The sequence below is a fragment of the Aplysia californica genome, unplaced genomic scaffold (genome assembly GCF_000002075.1).
Source record: "Aplysia californica isolate F4 #8 unplaced genomic scaffold, AplCal3.0 scaffold00782, whole genome shotgun sequence".
Taxonomy (NCBI): domain Eukaryota; kingdom Metazoa; phylum Mollusca; class Gastropoda; order Aplysiida; family Aplysiidae; genus Aplysia; species Aplysia californica.
Window position 1 is genome coordinate 307,432 of NW_004798052.1, and position 23,250 is coordinate 330,681.

Here is a 23,250-nt window from a genome sequence, read left to right on the forward strand (position 1 = left end):
GATACTTTTTTCATCAGAAGGAAGGCAAATGAGCAGGCTTGAACATGATACCAATAACCCCCATATGCCCTAAAATTGATGAGAGCCTGGTTTCACTGTGCTGCCTCACATAGGAGTTCTTCAATCAATCCATACATAAGGTATCTTTTCCCTTAACTCGTTCACTTTCAAATAGAACTGACCTTGCCATCAGGACAAAATCCCCAGTAAAAATATTTCTTTGTCCGCTGACAAATGTTCATTGGCGCACTTTGGCTCCATCTTTTAAATTACTTTTTTTTACTGAACAAATTTGTCTCTTTAAACCTCTTCGGTCCGATTCTGTTCATTAATGACTGTCATTCACACAACAATTACAGTCATTTATTGCGGGGAAAAGTAAGACAGACAGGCAGAAACAACAGAGGGAAAGAAGGGAAATAGAACCTACCAGTGGCGTCATCCAACCACCAACATAGATCCTTATGTCACCACTGAAGAGGACATGAGTTATCAAAAGTCTAAAGAGCTCCCTGCACAGAAAAGGCTCGCGGGTGAAATTCATGAACAACAGAAAATTAGAACCCAGAGGTAGTAACAAGTGCACACTCAAAGAGTTGATTCGCTGTAAGTTAGAATTCTAAATGGGAAGGTTACCGGGACTGGTGAAAATCTCAATGGCCCCCTTCATGCAGCTGATAGTGTGCAGACATTAACATTACAAAGCAACAATAAAAGTGAAATACCACTGGCTGGAAAATTTCTTTTCAGGTCTTGTATTAGGAAATGACAAGATAAGACATAAGACAAACTTGACATTTTCCATTTGTAAAGGAATTTGACAGTGTGCTTACACTAATTTCTGCAACACAAAATAATTTCTCTCTCTCTCTCTCTCTCATTCACTCCCAAACATACTCACTTCCTGTCATGCCGTAAAGAATGTAAATGTATACACAAACCAAGAATACAATCATAGATGATGATTACAGCTAATAGCCATAAAAAAAGTTCCAAGTTCTGTCGTCAGGAAAAAAAGGGTTTCTCCAAGTTGCGACTCGTACTGTTTCAACATGAACCCATCTTCCTCTAAGCTGTAACTCTAAAACTGTACTCTCTCTCCTACAGAGTTTGGGTAGTGTTTTCTTGTTACATTGACGGCCCAAACTGCTGCTTTGAATACAACCTTGGATTTTACAGGCTTTGTTCTTAACTTCTTTCCATTTAACTCAAATGCTTTCACACTGACAACAACAACAACACAAACATAAAAACTCCACCAACTCACAGCTAGATCGGAGCAGTGGTACTGTCTGCCAATAATAACACACCAAAGAACAGATGGCCCAGAAGTGGCGGTGCCTGTCGATGGGCTACATAACTCATCACCACTAACTCTCACCTACCCCTGTCCAGTCCCACAAGAAACAAGTCAGGTTCTCCCTTTTCTATGTATCCCCCACCACACACGTACATAACAGTGGCAACATAAACAATAAGGCCAACATGTATAACAAAAAGTCTTTGCGACTGCGAGAGACTGGCTTTTCAAGCCTATTTAAGAAATCCAAAAGTCATCTAGTAATAACAACAACAAAATAACACATGCTGCTAACACACAGGTTTGCCTCAACCCAAAATCTGCCAGACAGAATAGTCTTCACTGACATCCAGAGGACGGACTTCCATCTTAGGACAGACTCGTAACCATGTATATTGACATTTCACAGAAGAAAAAAAAACTTAAGCCAAAACCATAACAATGGTTATCCCCCAAAAAGTGTCCCCCCCCCCCCTCGAATAATATCCGATGAACACATATCACCTACACTGTCATTCTGTATATCATATATATCCACTGAAATTCAACATTTCTTCAAGAAAAAAAATAACAGTAACTATCTCATGTGTTTAGTTAATTCACTTTTCAAAGCACAAATTTTCCAAAAAGACATACATTTCTGAAAGAACTACACACTAGTTAGGCACTTCGAGTCATCAGTATTAACTCAAATGGAAAACCACACCATGGTGGCAGTAAAGGTGGAAAGCAAGGAGTGGAAGCTTAAACTGGTCAGAACCCGTTCTCCATCAACAGGTCTCAAAGTAAAATAATGTGAGTAACACAAGACACAAAAAAAAAAAAAAACGACCATTGCAATGCAGACTTGGTCACACATTCCGGCTGTCAATAATCGGTCTAAACTATCACGAGAGCAACAATTGCTTTATTCATCAGGACACATCCCCACGACAACAGGTGTTCTAAAAGATCATGTGTCCAAACTCTATAAGGTAGACAGAGGCTTGGCAAATGATGAAAGCACAAAAAGGAGGTCCTTGTGCTTTTCAAAGGGTGTATTTTACTGATTAAGTAAAGAGGCATGAACAACAATTTGTAAAAATCAAGTAAAAAATGACAATAACAGGTAGATATCACAACAAAAGGAACCCATGGTGATTCTAATAAACGAAGTGGCATTTGGGAAACTTATAAAATTTCTTACAAGTTGAGTAAATTATCATTACATTTCGTAAAATAGAAGAACAAAAATCATACATCTCGCACAATCACTGCCTGTACCAATAATGTCTTTAGACTGTCATAAATCAACAAATAATTCTAAATGTGAGCTAAGAAGAAACAAAAACGCAGACTGCATAACGTACCAAAATGACACACTTAAATCAAAAGGAAAAAGAAATGATGTCTTTTCCCCTTTGGTCTAATATCTTGGCGTAGTGACACAAAACAAGCTTAGATCTGTACATTTTTCCACTATTACATCATCAGTAATTAAATAGGCTCATAGGCATATTATACTTTGATTGGAAGCTATGAGAAGAAGAAAAAAGATGATAATGTAGCCTATTACTTGTGCAACTGACAGTCACTCATAATACACCACATACAAAAGACCTTTCACACCACACTCCGCTGCTCAAATTGCACCTTTCCCTCCCAAAGGAAGGAGAAAAAAATACAACCGATTCCTTATTCCATCCATTTGCAAGTGACTGAGAGCAATCTAACTTATACAATGCAAGAAGAATCGATAGCGAGGCAGTTGTTACTTCCATTCAAGCTCTACATAGCTGCCGCACCATCTGGAACTTGCTTCATTCTCTTCTTCAGCAGAGGGTTGTTGGACTGTTGCAGGTTTTTAATGTTAACAACATGGTCATAGTCAACACGCATGGTAGCTAAGGCATTTGTCATCTCCTCCTGTTAAAGACAAAACAAAAGTTATCTGATTATTTCCTCACAACAAAAGAGACAAACGTTTTCAAACAGAAAATGGGTTGAAACTTGGCTTTACAGACAAAATTTTGTCAAATCAATCTAGGGTGTAACTACTGACACATTATATGAGAGAAATTAAAATCTAAGACTTTCCAGCTCCTTATAGCCATATACCAGTGATACCTCCTCAGACCAGCCGAGACCCTCTTGGGATGAGTTCTGGAGGCAAATCTCGGGCACATGGAGCACAGCTATCTAGCTACCTAGTAATCTAGATCACTGCCTTCAAACACCCTTCACTACAAACTACAAAGTATCAATTGTACTCAGAACAGCATTTTTTATTATCGATAACCAGGCAAAAAAATATACAATCAAAACTACTCTAATAACCACCTGTATAAGACAATCACCTGAACAAACGGCCACTTTCCATATCCTCCCTTGCGTAGTTTTGAACATTATCATGACACTGTGCAAGACTGCAGCCTGTCTAAGACGGCCACATTTTTCCTCTTAGACAGTCTTGACTATATATTATATCATCATTATTGATGTCATAAATGAGAAACATGGAAATTAACTATAGCAAACTTTTTTCCTGTAAAATTTAGTTATGACCTCAGATCTATGTTGCAGGCAGTCCCCTCCATTGTTTCTATCTTACAGTGACATCATAACGTAGAACACAGGCGAGGGGGGTGGGGAGTGGGAAATGATTGTTTGCACAGGTGATTGTTTTGGACAGGGAGGTCATTTGCAGTGGTTCAACTGTACTTGATGATAAAAATATAACTTCCCCAAACAGGGACAAGGAAAACCAGCTTGGAATAAATTTTAAAGAACTGAAAAGAAAAGCTGGGGTTTTTTTAGATTGGATGTGAGAGATTGCATATATTTGAGTCCTCACCTGAACATCCATCCACACGTCTTCTTCCTCTTTCAATACTTGGGCAGACATCAGCGGCGTTTGCGGCACTAAGGTGTTATCCTGCCAATCAAAAGTTATGACAGAACGTTTTATTTACCTCCACACAAAGAAATTTCTGCAACAGATAGTAAATACAACACACACAGCAATACTCATACACATATACACGAACAGTCATTCGATAGACATACAAAATTATGTTATTCAGCAGATGACAATGACATCGTAGTGCAGTAAGGAATACGAATTTCTTACAATTTTAAACACGTATTATACGATATATTAAGAAAAATTGTACAGTTAAGATGTCATTTAATCTAAAATGATATTTGACAGCTGTCTTATTTTTCCCACATGAGTGCATCATTCAGTTTTCAACACGTTCACTCCAGCGTTGCATACTTTTTTGTTCTACATTAGAATGAATGAAATTAGAGAAAATGTATAACATTTCAAGAAAACAAAAGTTTAAGTTTGATCCGCACTGTTTGGTGGTGCTTGTCAGCAGTTTTAGATAGAATGCCTCAGAATTTGTGCTCAAATGTGTACTTACCGACACCCATTTGTTTTGCATAACTTGCATAATAGTCAACCTCTTATCTGGATCAGTCCTCAATAACCCTCTGATAAGGTCTTTCGCTGAAAAATGAAAGAAACAATAAAATTTAGGAATGACATAACCAAACCAAGATCTTGTCTGTTTGATAGTGTTTGAGTGCGTGAAATCCGCAGCTTGCACTGTATGCTTCTCCGGAAGCTGAGAATGTTTCGGAGTGTTCTACGGTCTGCTGGGGTAATAATATAGTGTAAAGCGCAGAGAGCCTGCTGTTGAGCGGGGATATGCGCTATACAAATGCTATTTATTATTATTATTATAAACTGAGTAGGCATATATCTTGAACAGTATCTGACAGCTTATTTGATAGGAATAGCCAAAAATAATCTTCAAGTCTTTATTTTCTTTGAGTGAAGAGTCTATAATACAGATGGTAATAAATTGATACAAATTGTTCTACATTTTGCCAACAATAAGTGTAGCAGCATTCATTTACGCCCGGTGCTACTTTCATACAATTACATTTCCTTTAATTACAAAGGAACACCTTTTGATTGTCTATGTTAAGGTTCGACATAACTTTTTTCAAAGAGGGCCAGATAACTGAGAGAATGTGGAGTGCAGCCCAGATAACTAAAACTATTTGTTCAATAAAATGCACTGAACACATTTGAAAAATAAGAAAACTAATCTATTGATTTATTAATACTCAAAATCCATCAATAATTTTTTCAAATTAAAAAAAAACAACAAACTAGAAGTTATAAAGGCACGTTCAATTTGCACTGTAGAGTTCAAAGAAAAAACTGAATTATTTTTTACCAAGTCCTGAGCATAAAATGGCACAGCATTGGGCTAGATGAACTGACCTTACAGGTCAGATCTGGCTCACAGGTCGTGGTTTCTGTGCCGCGCTACAATCATAGAAATTTTCCCATTCCCACAACAGAGAGCTGCAAATGCTCGTTAAAGTAAAAAGAAGGTAAATAATTGAAGACCATCATATTATTAGCACGACTTCAGCTTTGCGAGGACAACTGATAATGAAGTAAGACAAACTACTCCTTTGCTGAGGCTGAGAGACCTCATTTTTACTTATGGTTGTTCAAGCAAGTATTTATCAAATATTTCTATTGAAATATCCAACTGGAGACAGGAAATTAAGCCACTGGTGTCGTAGCCCCTATACACTACTATTTACGATCCCGGTTAACTTAAGATCCCCCTGTTTTGAGAGAATAGTTTTTCTACTTCACAAAAGGCACCCTAAGATCCTGCTCCGAAGGTCTATATTTGGTTAAGATCCCGCATTTCAGATCATAATTTACAGAGTAAACACCCGGGCGGGCACAGCAGATCAACCAAAAGTGAAAATTTGTAATCATTGAACCGCTTATTGCGTCACAGATCAGCCACTCTCGTGAATTAGGATAAGGATAATATTGCTTGCCATAAGCCATAAACCCACCCACGGGTCACATCAGTTCATTTCAGAGTAAAGGGAGGACATTTTGCAAACTGTGGTCCTGAACACGGGGCACAGTGGATTTTTCCCCTGGTGCATTGGCTAAGGTCCTGTCTGCAAAAGATCCCGCATTTTCCTTGCTCCCGAGCACTGAGATCTTAGGCGCAGACTATTGTATATTTAATTGACCAAAACTCCCTTCCTGTATATAAACTCATACCTGCCAACATTGCCCGGGCCAAAATCTGTAGTTGACACAAATTTTTGTCCAAAAATCTGCAGTTGACCTAAAAAATCTGTAGTAGGCTATTACCACTTGCCGCATACTTAATTGGGGACCCTTATATATTTTGACCCACACATACATGAGTGTGTTTGCGACTTCAAACAAATGTAGAAAATGACAAACAAGAGCAAAAAACAAAAATTAGCAATTAAAATGAAAAATTTAATTTTCATCCGGCTTAAATGAAAGAAGAGTAAATTCTAGGAACTGTGGTTTTTAAATTGTAAATAAAAATCCATTCATAAAAAAGTTATTGGGATTTTTTGTCTCAAAATTTTGGGGGGGCTTTCATAGGAAAATATTGCCAAAAAGTGGGACACGTTTTTGTAATGTATTTTGAGGAAAAACTGTTCATAAGTCAGTAATGAGTTGAAGTATGTATATGAATGAAACTTGGCATCTTCATGTGATTTTTAGTGCAGAATCTAGTTCTGCTATCACTTTTTCGAAATCTATCTTTGGATCATTAAGACTAATATTCAATTTGCATGAAAATATGTTGAATTGCGCGACATCGCTTGAACTGTGGCCGATCACCCCTCTACACTCTCTATGGCAAAGCAGTATCGGGAAAATCCGCAAGGACGTCATTGGTAACCTGTTCAGTTGTAGCAGTTTTAACATTGTATTACTGTAAAACTCTCTGGTTTTAGGCAGTCAATCACATACCGCATAGTGATCACGCGCCTCTTGCATGCCGGCACCTCGCGTGTTGGGTCCGTGATCTAGTTTCTAGCTCTAGTGTTTTATAAATGGATGGGTGGTAATTTTAAATTGGTACATAAAGTGTAGGCCTACTACACACAAAGATCTGAAACTTTACATCAATAAAGACATGCTGTGCGCTTGTCGGTGGCTTATCTCTCAAAATCGGTGGACCGGCAGTTTGACCAAAAAGTCGGAAATATATCGATTTTTTCTGTAGGGTAGGCAGGTATGTAAACAGATCACAAGCACCACCCCCCTCCCCTCCATCCTGTTTTTAAACTGACAACCCCCCCCTTCCAACCATAACTTTTTAACCCATCAAAATTTCAAGTGCAATAAAATATCACAACCGTTATGAATCCAACTTCCAGTCATGAATGGATGGAGGTACGAGTCATCTTCACTTCATATTAGAAATATTTCCTGTCCACATTTAACAAACCTAGCCCTATATTTTCCTGCAGAAATGGGCTTTTTGTCACATTTATCCTTAGTTGAGTTAAAACATGAGGAAATGGTCACTCAAGACAAGATATAAGAAGCTGATAGAGAGCATGACAATTTTTATCTCAGATCAGAAATCAGAAAAATAAAGTTTGTTAGGTAGATTTTCCTCAAACTTCAGAAAATGGAATTGCCAAAGAAATGAACATTTCTACAAAGCAATGTCCCTAAGCATTGAAAAATCCTCACACTGCGACGACTACAACAAATTTTTAATTATTTATATAACAGATAAACAAGTTACCTTCCGGACTGACACGACTCCACTCAGGGTTGGGGAACTCATACTGCCCATTCCTGATCCTCTTCTTCATACCTGGAGAAATTGCCGCACCGTGATTGCTGTAGAAGGGGGGGTACCCACACAACCTGGCCAATAAAATGATAAAAAAGGTTTGTGTGAGAAAAGACTTGTTTTATGGTTTAGGAAGAGTTTTATGGCACTTGCAACACAATTTAGCCATATAAGTGCCAAAGATTAGAGGTGTTGCAAGGGAGAAACATTCAAATAAAAGGAGGCAAGATAAGAACACTACATGATATTTGAAAGAAAAGGAGCACGCCACACCAAAGTACCCACCAACCACCAACACAGTCATTTGGTGCTAGAGGAAAGTAAGATTGAATGACAAACAATAGATGGTAAGGATAGACAATAATAGGGTTAAGACGCAAAAATGTTTGTACTACCAACCTACAAACATTCAAGAAATAACACTTGTCGCGACGCAGGTGATCCCCATCATTCACCAAAATTACAAAAACACAAGTGATTTTGCCCAGGTTGGCAAGCACTAGTCCAAACCATAAATTTAGCATCTAACCTAAATTTACTTTCACTCATTTGCAATACACTGTACTGCAAACAAGACCCTTAAAAAATAAACTGACAGCATGGCCAGCCCCAAAAAACTTTAATTTCATGTCGCCTTGCTTGCGGATGGCAATTTCCCCTGTGATGGAGGTACATCGGATGAGGGCTAGGGGTGACTATGTCAACAATGCTTGTTTTGAGACAAAATGGATTTTCAGGGCAAGGTTAAATTGGCAACTTTTGGACACAGACACATTGGGAATTGTGATTGTGTCTAAACTGCAAGGCGGATTGGTATGATATTTACAGACATGGTGCACTATCATTTGAACGCTTTCGAAGAGCAAATTTTGGAATTTTGGCCAAAATGGACATGGTCACTTCTGGCCATGATATGTGAGTGAGCAATCCTCCCCATTATATGACATTGCAACCCTTTATCTATCTCATTCTCTCCAAAAAGATCATCACACAGAATAACTTTTCCTCTTTTAAAAACCATTGCTGTCATGAAAAATTGATAACTCCAACCCAAGCAATACCTAACATACCCAATGACATGGCATATCAAAGAACTTTATTTTGCAAATAACATTGTCATTAACACACATTCATTTGCCTAATACTTACAGTATATACATGATGACCCCTAATGACCACATATCACAAGACTTGTCATATTTCTCCGGGCCCAAGACCTCAGGTGCTGAAAACAGAACAATTCTTAGCTTTAGTAAAACATTTTACAGCACTTGCAACACAAATAGGTTATATAAGTGCCTGAGATTAGAGATGTCAGTCAAAAGTAACATAATACAAAAAAAAGGAGGTGAGATAAGGACTACACTAGAGCACTCTCCAACCACATTACTGAAAGCAAGACAAAAAGGTAAGACATCGGTTTTCAGTATTACAGGTCAAAAAATAAAAGATACATAAAGAAAACTGAGAACTCAGCAACATCCACAACTAAAAACAAAAGAATAATTTAAAAGCTACTGACAACTTTATGACTGTCACACACATGGAACTCAAGCATTATCATTAAAACTAACAACTATTACAGTCCTTTACCACTAAAGTGAAATAAGTCTCTTTGAAAAGAAGAAAACAACACATATATAGCCAATCCCCCCCCCCCCCCCCCCAATCTTGTTTAAGGGAGTTCAACACTTACAGGGCTGCATTTTTAACTAAAGACAAACAGAAACAACTTTTGCCACAGGCAGTAAGTATGAGACAAAAGATTCATGTTCAACTGTTGACACACTTGATTACGTAAGCCGTTGCAATGGAAATGGCGGCAATCTTGAAAATTGGAAAAACAATTTTTTTTCTCCACCATTTCTACAATTTTGAATTTGTATAAATTCTGTAACTTGCAAAATGCCACAAATAAATAGGTGTCTGCAGCTGGCCATTTTGATTTTTGATACTATACTTAGGAAGTATCCAAAATTGGGGATATGGAATTTGATCTTTGAAAAATATTTTTGGTGCATTAAAAAAAATGGTTTTAAAAAATCTAAAGCAAATTGTAACAAATTAACATGTCCACTACAACAACAAACCATTTCTCTAAGTATATGCCAAATGTCAAGTCTCTGTGCTGGAAAATTTAAAAATGGTGGAGAAAAAAAAAACGGCATATGCAAGGAAAAAGTAGTGAAAAATGTTAGAGAACAACAAGGCAACCAGGTTAAACATCGAAAATGTTAGTACACAATGTAGAACCTTGTAAAATTGAATTCTGTTAATGTTAATCACTCAGTGACTAGTGTCAATAAAATATATACTGAGTGAGGATCGGAAAATACCAAAAGTAAAAAGTGCTCAGAGTGAGTGAAAATCAGTCTCCGAGGCCCTAGACCCTACCCGCGAGCCCCCTTAATTAAAGACTTTTTAATTATGTATTCACATTTCTATTTACACACACTTTATTAAATCCAGTTCGACCAACTCTTCTCTAAACCAGATATTAACTTACCAACATAGTATGGAGTGTAACAAGGTGTCTGCAATGATTTCTGCTGCCCGATTTCCTTTGCAAAACCAAAGTCTGTTAGCTTGAGAACACCTTTCTCTGTTTTGTCTGAATACAACAAATTTTCAGGCTGGAAGGAAAAGAAGAAGAAAAAGAATAAATAGCAGCACCACGGCTATAGTCTCAGTAGCTTAACTAGACTTCATGTCAAAACAAATATACCAAACCTACCTGGAACTTGACAGAATATCACTTCAAAACTCCTTGACGAGGTATCATTTTGCATCCAACTGATCAAAATAACGGTAGTATTAAGTAAAGGAAAAGTTTTACAGCACTTGCGACACACTTAGGTCATGTAAGTGCTAAAGATTAGAAATGTTACAAGAGAGTTACAAAAACACAAAAAAGAAGGAGCGATGAGAAGAATAGGAGTTTGATGGGAAAGAAGAGAAGCTTTTTTACTGTATTTTACACAAATTTCTTTTACATATAACAATAGAATGATCTGCTTGGAATATAAAGGACATGATTGCACCCTTGACATAGTAACATCTAAAACTTGTTGAATAGAAAATAAAATTAAACTTTTATTTTGTACATAAGCAAGGTTGACACAGGAAAGAAACAAAACAAACAGAACTTTTCATACTGATTAAAAATAACAATTCTTAATTTTGTTAAAATAGTTTTTAAAAAGAGCCGAGACAATTCAAACCAGTTGTATATGTTTAACCTTCGTAATGCTCACCAGAAGTGCTATGCAGGCTGGGCTCAATCAGACTTAACAGTTCATAACCGGCCACAAAGCACTAGCTGCATTGAGGTCCACACCATTCAGGAGTAACAGAACTAATAATAGCAGGTAGAGATGACATTATTTTCTCCACACAAAAAAAAGCCCCCCCCCCCCCCCTAAAGTCAACAATAGTCGTCGACAAGAACGCCCGAAAGCTTGCCGGCTCATAGGTGATTTTAGTCACATCCTCAGCAAAGTGAGAGAGGGAGGTGACATTTGTCACCTGAAGCATTACAGGGGTTAACTCCCATTTTAATTCAGCCCAGTTACCCGTTATTGTAACATACCCCGAAGTGTTTATAACTTCAGCCTCAATAACATCAACTGAACTCAGTGTTTTGTTCCAAACATCCCACAATCTGCCAATGTAGCTCCTTTTAGATCCTGTTTTTTACAAGAGCTCTGAGAGAAGAAGGGACAATAACCAGGGTGCAAAGGAAAAGGCATCAGTACAAAATATACCTTAAGGTCTCTGTGTGCGATGCCCATGGAATGAAGATGATAGATGGCCTTTGCAATGTCTCTGATGACCCCTGCTGCCTCTACAAAGAAAGAAATCATTTTTTAAATTAAACTTAATGATCAGCAAAACACAATCAGATAAAAGTTTAGCTTAGGCTACCATCATGTAGTCAATCACAACATAAAGTAAAAGAACCCTTTCTGCACTCACATTATTAGATTAACCAACGAGAAAAAAACTGGTAGAAAAATAAGAAAATGTTGAGATGAGTAGTTACAATAACGAGAATTTATTTGCAGAGATACCTATCCACCAGCATATGTTTTAGAAAGTAAACATCAAATAAAAAACAAATAATCTGGCTTAAAAATTCAAATGGCCATCGATAGTCTTTTACCCTAGTCTTTTACAAGGACAGAAGTTGAATGTTCAAGGATGAATGTGGCGTATACAAAGGGTAATGAAAGAGGTCTCTGACGGTTCTTCATGGTTGAGAAAAGATAAAAAAGGGATGGGGGGGTAAGTTATGGGCTGTAAGCTTGAATCTTCCTGGGACAAAAGATACCAATGGAAGTACAGAAGGCATCAAAAGCCTTTGATTTTGATTGTGATCCACAAAGCCAAAGTGCAGGAACTTTAAAACATCTTGTCAAAATAATGTTCTTACTCCTGGCTTTGGCACAACTAATGTTTTTCTAAGTGAAAAGTGACTATAAGAGCTCTGTGCAGAGAAAATGTCTTAAGCTAAGCTGACAATCCATATGCCCGAAAAACCAATGCGAATTCCGGGTACGAATTTCGCGGGCGAACTATTTTTTTCGCACCAACCTTTTTGTCATTGTGTAAATCCATATACCGGAATTTCGCAAGGCCAAGTCCGAAATTCGCATGCGAAGATTTTGTTTCGCACAAGGGAGCGAAACTTTTTTCTTCGGCACCCGAATTCTTTATGAAGTGGACGGGGCTTATTTCCCGCCAAATCTACTTCAAAGGAACGACGCAGCATAGAAGCACTAGGTAAGTGGGGAAAACGTCGAAATGTTGATTTCCTTGGTTCGAGAGAGAAGTGTTAAAACCAAGACTGAAAAGAGGTGTTTATTTTCAAGGCGGCTGCCATTTCCATGGCAACCACTTTTTTTTTAAGTTTGTGGGAAACTTTCGGGAGTCTATGTAATCTAGATATATCTATGCTATCATTTATCGATTAAATCAGGTAATAACAAAAAATAGCATTTTACTTCCCCCCCCCCTTAAATGCACTTGAATATAACTTCTAACATACATTAATCATAACTTAGATTGCTGTCTGTGCCGCAGCCACATCAGCCAGCGCTGTCGGTGATAGGACCAAAGTTTCGAAAAGAAAACGACCCAAGAAAGCAAAGCTTATGAAGGAAAGGCCATCATCAAGTCTGGACGAAGCAATTTAAAGCCTGCTTTCGTAGAAACAGGAGTTCTTACAGCACAATTCTCTCGTTTTCAACGTAGAGTGCTTGCTCTGACTGAACTGGTGCCGTGATTTCAGTCAGATGACGGATATGAATTTTGGGTATATGGAAGGATGGCTCTTTTTTCATCGCATCCGAATTTCGTACCCGAAGTTCGCATCGGTTATTCGGGCATATGAAATGCCAGCTTTAGACAGCTGTACATGATGGAGTGACACAGACTGACGGGATCTGCCATTCTTCCCTATACTTTGGAATTGTGGGGATCAGTTGGGGGTAGCTGAATGGCAAATAAATTTCCCCAAAAAATTGCAAACAGTGGTGTTACGATCATATTATCATCAAACATAAATCGTAAAGATTCCGCGAAATTCATGGGCAGCCCTACATTAGACAAACGTTTTGATTACTTATTAAAGTAATCTGTCTAATAAACACCAACAAAAACTGACCTCTCTCTGTAAATGCTGTGTCTGCTCTTTCCTGAATTCTTGTGAAGAGTTCCCCTCCTTCCATACTGTAATTTCATCGATGCAAAAGAATCAAGTCAGCATCCAGTAATTTTTAAATACATAATTATATTCTACAAGGGCTCTGTGCGAGCAACTGAAAGAACTCTGTGCAGAAAGGGTGTTAAAAATAAAACAGTTGCACAAGATATAGTGACCTAGATTATCAGGGTCTGATTGTTCTTCTTCTTTATACACTAAGCTATGGAGGGTGGGCACGGGTCGGGGAAGCCATATGACAAATACATTTTTCTAGATCGAAAAAATGGGCGTAACGATCATATTTTCGTAAAAAAAGGAAAAAAATTATAATGATTCTGCCCAATTCAATAATGGGCAGCCCTGATAAAGGAATTTCTACCTCCAAAATTTCAACAGAGCTTATTACACCCATCAGTAATATATTGCTTGATTAATACTAATATCCTGAATATAATCATATTTATTGACTGACACCAAAAATAAAATATAACGTAGAGGAATCAGGATAGTCTTCCTTACATTACAGGTTGCTGGTCAGTCAAAAAGAGTCAGACGTGAATTAATAATAAAAATATCTATAGTTTACAGGTTCAGAACAACACAAATCTAAGTACATTTATTGACACTAATGACATTTACGAAGTAATCATAAATAGAGAAGATTCTTATTCAAATACAGCCAGCTCACCATTCCATTACAACAAGAAGACATCTTTGCCCCGAATAATTATTCTCATAGACATCATGAATTCTAACAATGTGATCACATCCTTGGCAAGCCCTGACGTGCAGATCTACTTCTCGTCTGGCTTTTGGAACATCTTTTAAGACCTGGAATGGAGAAAATAAAACATGCTATGACGATAAATATCGACACGTATCTAAGAATCATCAACTTATATTCAGAAACAGACACAATTTTTCTCTAATTCACACTTTCCAAGCTTAAAAATTCAAAAATACTTCGTGCAGACAGTCTACGGAAAAAAAAATGTCAGCCTGAGAATTTAAAAAAAAAAAATCACCACCGTCATTTATAAACTGAGATTGTTTACAAGGCTGGATGCCCCTCCCCGAAGAGGTATTTTCTCTGGCACTGTATAATAAATCACACAAATAAGCACACTAGCGACACTTGATGAAAACGGGAGCCTCCCACTGTGGCCTTTATAATAACAATAATAATAAATTGCATTTATACAGCGCATTTCCACAAAGAAGTGCTCACTGCGCAGTACAATAACACAAAGAACATATGCAGCGCACAGCTCCTATAGTAATCCTCTTTCTCTCTCTCTCTCTCTCTCTCAATCTGTCTCTGTCTCTCTCTCTCTTCCTCACTCTCTCTCTCTAATAACATAATACATTTTTATGAATAAAAGCCATCCCAGATACAGGTAAAAATTTAGAAGTGATAGCATAAAATACAAATTTCTAGCAAAGACTGCTCCCATTTCTCTCAACCATATTCTTCATGTAAGAAGCTAAATAAAAGAACATTTGGACACCTCGGAAATTACAAAAATTGACAAATATTTGCCAAGTCAGACCCCTCAACAGTCAACAAGAAACAGGAACACTGGACAACAAACACTTCAGTAAGTATCTGACATTCCTGAAGAACGAAAGAAAAAAAAAAGGTACGTTCTAAGTTGCAATCAAACCTCTTGCAGAACATGCAGACACTTACAACAATAATGACATTCTCAAGAAAACCCAATGACCAGGTTCTATGCACAGATTAACTTAAGGTGATATAAATAAAACAATCTGTGTAAACTGTGCAAGTCCAGCAACATCCCAAACCTTTGCACTACTGTCTACACCACATCCTTAACATTTCAATGCTCACACTCATAAAGCTTAGAATATCAAGGTAGAAATACATAAAGTCAAAATAATCTGTGTTAAGTAGAAAAAAATTTAAGAAAACAGTGCTTTAGATCTGAGCATGTGACTGGCCCAAAAATAAAATCACACCTACATCTCTATTGATGAACCTTGATTTCTATTTCTAACTTCATTTCACTCAAAAAGAATCTACGCTGCTGCTACAAAAAGCTTGCACTTCAGTACTTGTAGGGTATGCACTTGACTTAAGCATTTGCTAAATACTGTACTCCTCGATAAAGACAAGCGCGGCGCGGCGCGGGGGAGGGGGGGGGGTGTGCTCTCGTGGTCAAGAGGTATGGCATGGTGTTCACCTCTCATTCAATAGGTCCCGAATTCAAAACCTAATTTCACTCAAATTAAGCCTTTGCTAAATACTGTACTAAAGTTTTGGATAGGAACCCACAGGGTAAGAGATCAAAGGGAAGACCGCGTGGAACCTGGAGAAGAATCACAGAAATCGATGTACAGAAAAGTGGGAAGACAAGGAATAACATCAAAAGGCTACCCCAGAATAGAGATAGGTGGAAGGTGTTTGTCCGTGGCCTATACCCTGGTGCAGGGTGAGAAAGACAATGATGATGATGATGATGAAATACTGTACTCCTCGGTAAAGACAAGCAGGGGGGGGGGGGGGGGGGGGTTGTGAGTGTGCTCTCGTGGTCTTGAGGTATGGTATTCATCTCTCATTCAATAGGTCCCGAGTTCAAAACCTAACAGCCACGGAAAATTTTCTTTTCTAAATAATTTTCTCCTTTCCTGCTCTCTCATCGTGTTCTGTCGCCTGTTTTCGCCTCCACTTTCAGAATCCCCCCCCCACCACCCCTTTCTTTTGCTCCTCCTTTCTATGCTGCTCCTTGGCTCCCTCTTACTGTTATCTTTCAGTCACACCACTGATCTTAGGAAGATCTAACACCTAGCCTTCTTGGATAAAGGCGGAAAAAATCTCAGAGATCCCATATATGTGCAAGTTGCACACATTTTGGATCCCTTCGTGGTCCTAAAATGGATAAAGAGTTGACTTCCGCTGCCACCCGCGCAAAATTCAAAATTACTTCCTACCAAACTGGAAATGCTTAATGTGTCCCATGCGCTCATATGACCTTGTGCAGTTGTGACAGTTGAAAGCACCATAAAACACTTTTTTTTAAAATGATATGTGTAGGTCCACTACAGAATAATTGCTGATGTTCAAATTTTCTCCATATGAAAGGTCATTAAACTTTATAGGTTTCTTTCTTGTCATGTTTGTTGCATGTAAATGAGCAATTTCTAGATCTAGTGTATTTGTTGTGTGGTCTAAATAAATTACAATAAATAAAGTGGAGTAGAATACACTTCTTAGGCCTACCCCATTTAGACCAAACATAGTTGATCTGAAAACAGCGGTAAACCAAAAGCAAATAAAATCCCTGAAAACATGTCTCTGTATTATTTTACTCATGGACCCATCTCATGCTCAGAAAATTCTAAAGCACTTTTCTTGTTCATTTTTATCTGCTTTTTATACGAATTTTGATACTTTAAGTCTTAAAGTAAAAATGTACCCATGCCCCAACCAAAGAAAACCCAGCGGTTGCACAGATTTTTAACTGACTTCACTGTATCATTAGTAAATTTTTACTTTTAGACCCGCACACAGATTTTTTTAGGGAAAGGGGAGCATGTTTAAAAACAAGTCAAATATTACTACGCCCTTGGTCCTATTGTAATAAAGTAGTTCGTATAAAAATATCCCTAACATCTCATAAACTAATAATTTACATACAGGGATATAATAATAATTATATATACAATGTATATCAAAAATTTGTATAAAGCAGATAAAAATGAACAAGAAAAGTGATTTAGAATAACTGAGCATGAGATGGGTCCATGAGTAAAATAATACGCAGTGACTACGTTCACAGCGCCGTGAATCCTCCACCATTGACACAGAGGCACGACTGAAGCACTACGGTTGCTCAAACTCAAAAGAAATGTGAATGAGGAAAAAGCACAGGAATACTCGTGTGAAAAATAATGCAGCCGTGGCCCGAATGCAACAGAGTTTACAGAGGGCGAAGGCGAGCACAACAAAACAGCCTAGGTCGACAAGGCCTCCTTCGTTCACTACGCAGGACACGACTCACGACTTTGATCCTCTTCCCGAGTGCAGACCCTTCACTGCTTGACAATTTGAAAATAAAAGTCGTTCGAAGAAACAAGGGAGAATGGAAGAAGGCAAAGGCGGGAAGAGGGGCGGGAGGGGGTGAAAAAAAGAAGCGAAAGGAAAAGGGTAGGGGGTGACGTGTGCAAGATCATTCTTAAATTGTTAACTACATTCAGGGCGCAGAGAACGTAGCCAATTTGAAAATAATACTGGTAAACTTTTACTTTTCGACCCACTGCAAAACTTCAAATATAGTGAAACCCAACAAATTTTTTAGACCCGCATGCATGTGCACTGTTTTGAAGGCTAAACTGCCATAATTTTTGCTTCAGAACACACATATATGGCAAATCAATCGTTTTCAAGTAAATTAAAATATAAATCCTAAAATTGCCAAAACAAATCATGGTGAAAGGCAGGGAGCCTTGCCCCCTTGAAACCTCCCACATTCTTTTGGGGTCCCCTGAAACTCCCCATGTTCTTAAAAGGCCACCTCTATTCTCACCCCGGGTGAGAATAGCGCAGGCAAGCCTTTTGGCTATTCTCATCCGGTGCGCCTTCATCGTGATAGGCCAACCAGTAAGCATTCACTTTGAACAAACCTTCCAGCGCTCTTGTGTTGAAAGTGTGCAATTTTGTCTGTGGGCAGTGAGAGAGAAAGAGAGAGAGGGGGGTGGGGAGGGGAAGGAGAGAAAGAGAGAGAGGAGTAGCGCGAGAACTTTCGGGTAAAACAAAATGGCGACCCGCATAGTTCGGCTCGATTCAAAAAGTTAAATAGCAGAAGCATCTTTGTAGACGACCAAATTAATTTACTTTTGTGTCTTTACATAATTTTTTACCTTTGTTTTTGTCAATTTGATCGTCCACACCAATGGACAGTATTCAGAAATTAGGAAAAACAGATCTTGTTTCACACAGGGTGAGAATAGAAAACTGGCAAGTTTCACCCGGGGTGAGAGGTCAACCTTATTTCTATTCTCATCCGGGGTGAGGATAGCCACTTCCTTCTTAAAAACAAGTCATTACTACGCAATTGAACCATTGGTCCTATTATAATATAGATCTATTTCAAGTTTATAAATATTCATCATTTCATAAACTAATAATTTGCAGTGTGGATATAAAGTCAAAATTCGTAGCAGATAAAAATGTAGTCTACAAGAAAACTAAGAATATCTGAGCGTGAGACAGGTTGATGAGTACAAAAATACTGTATCATTAAATCATTAGGATCGTAGTCATAGCCTATAGATTTAGAAAGTAGTGTGAGTGGTTGGGTAAATTTTTTCTGAAGTTTTATATAACGAAGTGACTATTTCTCCAAACGATTGGGAAAATAAACTTCATCTCTATTTCTCAGAACGGTTTCCTTTCTCAAAACTTTTTGGTTATTTGCGAGATTTAGGCATTCTGCCATTTTGCGAGGACAGGGAAGAAGCATTTTTGCATCGAATTCAATTTCTAGGACTTTAGAGATTTTTAAATGTCGGAACATTCAGATACTTCAGTTGTGGTTGAGGCAACGTTCCTGGATTATACATATTATTTTTTTTAATGTACTTCATTTGAAAATGTCTTCAAAAGGTACTGCGAGAAAACATGACTGCTCAACCTTGGCAGAAACCTATTTTGTATTTAGTCACTCCTAAAGCCAACACTAAAATCCTTCATGTAAACAAAAAAAAAACAACGTTCGGAGAAATAGTGCCGATCTTTATTTCTCCGAACGGTTTCCGGCTTCTGGTCTCGCCTATTTGCAAGAGTTCGGCGCCAACTTTCATTCTGCCATTCTGCGAGGTCTGAGAAGGAGCAAATTTTTGGGTCTAGCCTAGATCTATTTAAATTTTCTAGAGATTTTTAGATGAGTATAAAAACATGAAAAAGAAAGGTTTCAAAACGGAATGAAATCAAAATTAGAACAGCCCATAAACAACCACAAAAATTAACAAATAAGGGCGTATGTCCACCAGTCTGGAGAAGATTGGCTGTTTTAACCCTAAATGTGCGTAATTAAAAAAACAAAGTACAGGTTATTACATGTAAATTATGGAATCACACACAAGGGGCCTGCCTTTTAATCGGCTTTGGTGGAACGCTCTAACATTATAACACATTTAAATCTAAATATATATATATATATATATATATATATATATATATATATATATATATATATATATATATATTTAGAATCTAATGAAGGTAAGAACATCAAATTAAATGACGTTACACTATACAGCATCCCCCCCACCTTTTCCCCAACAAAAACAAATTAATAGAAAAACAACACATCAGAACAATAACAAGAAAAAAAAATTACACACCAACAAAATAAAACACCACAAAGAGGGAAAAATAAAAAAGGAACAGCAATACAAATAGTATGTAACTGTAACGTATATATATATATAAATATCCGAAATTTGCGGGAATGGATGTGATTTCAGAGTGTTCGGAGAAATAGTGCCCAGCTTTATTTTCCCGAACGTTCGGAGAAATAGTGCCGGCCATAACATTATATTGTTATTCTCACCGAGAATAAAATGAATATATATATATTATTCTCACCCGCTCTGAGAATGCAATGGATTTTTATTCTTAGGCCTTCCTGGGTGTTGAGAACGGCTGATAGAAAATAATTTGTGAATTGTACGAGAGTGACCGTTCGTGACCTGCTGCCCCAGAGCGCTGGCCGATTATTCTAGGCTCCCGAGGGGATTGTTATTGTTTCATTTTTTTTAAATCTTGAGTTGAGAGTATGAACCCATATCTTCACCAAAACCCTAGACAGGTGTAAATATATTCTAAATTCAGAAAGGAATTCACTTGCCAGAGTAGTATGTTTTTAAAAATAATAGCCTTAACCGAAAGCTGTTTACTGAAATAATGTTAGTAATTTTTTGTCATTGTAATGTTAGAATTGGAATTTGTTTACAACACAAGAAAAAAACATGTTTAATTGTTAGCCCTAGCAGAACCCACGATTATTTTTTTCTTAATTTTGATTGGTAAAACCATTCAAGAGTAAAATATTCCTACAGAGCCAATAAATTAATACTGTAGCAACAAAAGGCGACGCTATTTAGTCAAAAGATAAGGTTTTCCCCCAAATCGACAATAGTCGCCTCCCGTGCTCGAGAGTTGGCCCGCCCGTTGGCGATTTTAGTCGCCTCGCATGCTCAGCGGAGTGAGAGTGAGAGAGGGGGGCGACTTTTGTCGCCTGGAGCACTCAGTGACAGGGGTCCTATGATGCCCGAAACGAAAAAAACGGGTGAGAATAGTAGGCTGTCGTTATTATAGTATCAATTTTATTCTCACCCCAGGTGAGAATAATATCCCCCTCACCCCGGGTGAGAATAATCACTCCGCATCAATACAAGAAAGCCATCAATATAACAACAGTGGGGGGTTTCAGGGGGGCTAGCCGGGCAACAATAATTAAAAAACACACACACACATAAACAATAACATGAGCAGACCATGGAGCTAAGTGGACACTCGGGCTAGATCTAATTAGAGTTGGAACAGGCCGAGCCTTGCTTCGCACCACTCGCCATGTCGCGAGCAGGGCCGAGGGGGTTGCAATTATGCAAATGAGCTCTTGTGCGCATCTCTCGCCCTCGATTGTACTTTGCTGAACCAGGAGTAGGCCTAGGCCTCAGAGATAGAAAAAAGTTCTATCTCTCATGCCTAGACCTAGCCTAGCAGAATCGCGAGCAAATAGAAGTGGACCACGTGATTAGATTGACCAATCGGAGTGTCTACGTACACAGTAACCGGGCATCTAGGCTCAGTATCTACGTACACGGTAACCGGAATGAAAATAAATCAATATATTTTTTCCTGTGCTGCCACTCGCTGAAAAAAAGAAAGTCGTACAGGCGCTTTTTCGGTAGTTCCCACCCCCCTTATTTGAGCTTGACCTACATCTAGATCTAGATCTATACGTTTGACTCGCAGCAAGCAAAGATATCAAACCTAACAACTGCAAAACATTAAATTGAGGTAAAATTCAGGGGGGAATGCCCCCTGAAACCCCCCACCATATTTTTATTAGGTCAGGCCCTCCTGAAACCCCCCTACTCTTGGGACCAAAACCGGCGAATTTATATAACAATTGCAGGGTGGGAACTACCGAAAAAGCGCCGTCATACAAGCGTCTTGTCAAGCTCGCCATCATGACCTGTCAGTGAATCTGTACGTGTGCATCACATTGTGAGTACCAGTTGGGGTCACCAAAGTTCATTCAAAGTCTGTGCGCTGCGAAGTATAGGGCTCCAGAATGGGGGGAATTATTGATTTTTTTTTTTTTTAAGGTACTGTCCAGGGACGGGTGGGGATGGCTACACCAGTCACCAGTTACATGACACTGAGACTACGTGCCCGGTTGCCTGTTAACATGTACGTAGATATTGAGGCTAGGTGACCGGTTACCGTGTACGTAGACACTCCGTTGACCAATTAGCCTCAAGGTGTCAGTGTCGTGGGTCAAAGGACACTGTGGCATGGTCGTGATAACTCAAAAACCCGGTAAGAGACATCAGTCAGGTGTTGACAGTCAAAGAATGAGGATGTAGAAAACTGAGTAGGAGAGTGAGTAGGGGAGCTCCGAAAGGAAGAATAGCGGACCACTAGGCACCAGGGGCGCCATAGCGAAAGTAGTTCTGACCGGTGGTCCAGTAAAGACTGTAAAGTACAATCTTTTTACCAAAAGTAAAAATTAAAATTAAAAGCAGGTAATATAATTGGTAGCGTCAATTGCCACCGAGTGACGCGTTGGCATTAGACAAAAATTGACTTTTTGTCAATTGCCACCGAGTGAAGCGGTGTCAAGTCTGAAAACAACACTATCTTTAGCATTATTATACATAATGTGTGTCTAATGTGTCAATTTGTTCTCAACTAATTTCATTGGACGACTAGTCTAGAGCTACGGTACCAACTTGACGTGTTTTCAATGAGACGTAGGGCTAGATCTAGGCTAGCCTTAGCCTACACTTTGCTGTAGAACCAACACAGGCAATTCTAGAAGTTCTAAGGTCACAAACACATAAAATCAAGCAGAAATTCACGTTTTATCGGGGAACATAAATCGGGGGACGGGGGTCAGGAAAAGACACTCACACACACACTCACACACACACACACACACACAGAGGGACAGAGAGGCGAACGCACAACAGCGAGCACTCGAGCACAATATAAGCTAGATCTACCCACCAACGCAAAAGAGCTCCAATTTACTCGGTGGCAATTGACAAAAAGTCAATTTTTGTCAATTGCCACCGCGCCACTCGGTGGCAATTGACACTACCAAAATAATTTAATAAAGGCTGATGTTAGGGGACCGTACGCCCCAATAGCGCTTGGCGCTAGGGGACCGTAAGCCCCCATAGTATTTGGCGTTAGGGGACCGTACGTCCTACCTCTGCGTTAAGGCGTGATGTTACGGGATCGTACGCAGATATGCATGCATCTGGACTTTGCAAAAATACTGGAGGAAAACGGTCACTTTAACGAAGCTCCTGACGTAAGG

General features: G+C 38.6%; 1 protein-coding gene across 1 annotated transcript in view; it reads right to left on the minus strand.

Annotated features, from left to right (window-relative positions):
* Window positions 1-732: 732 nt before the first annotated feature.
* Window positions 733-23,250, minus strand: part of LOC101861689 (MAP kinase-activated protein kinase 2) — a 26,027-nt gene continuing 3,509 nt past the window's right edge. Inside the window, exons 2-10 of the mRNA XM_005109478.3 lie at window positions 14,361-14,503; window positions 13,634-13,698; window positions 11,733-11,812; window positions 10,475-10,601; window positions 9,118-9,193; window positions 7,918-8,042; window positions 4,708-4,793; window positions 4,134-4,214; window positions 733-3,205 (exon numbers count right to left, since the gene is read on the minus strand). Coding sequence (XP_005109535.1) covers window positions 3,068-3,205; window positions 4,134-4,214; window positions 4,708-4,793; window positions 7,918-8,042; window positions 9,118-9,193; window positions 10,475-10,601; window positions 11,733-11,812; window positions 13,634-13,698; window positions 14,361-14,503 — 921 coding nt within the window. The 3' untranslated portion in view covers window positions 733-3,067. The remainder of the gene's footprint in view (window positions 3,206-4,133; window positions 4,215-4,707; window positions 4,794-7,917; window positions 8,043-9,117; window positions 9,194-10,474; window positions 10,602-11,732; window positions 11,813-13,633; window positions 13,699-14,360; window positions 14,504-23,250) is intronic.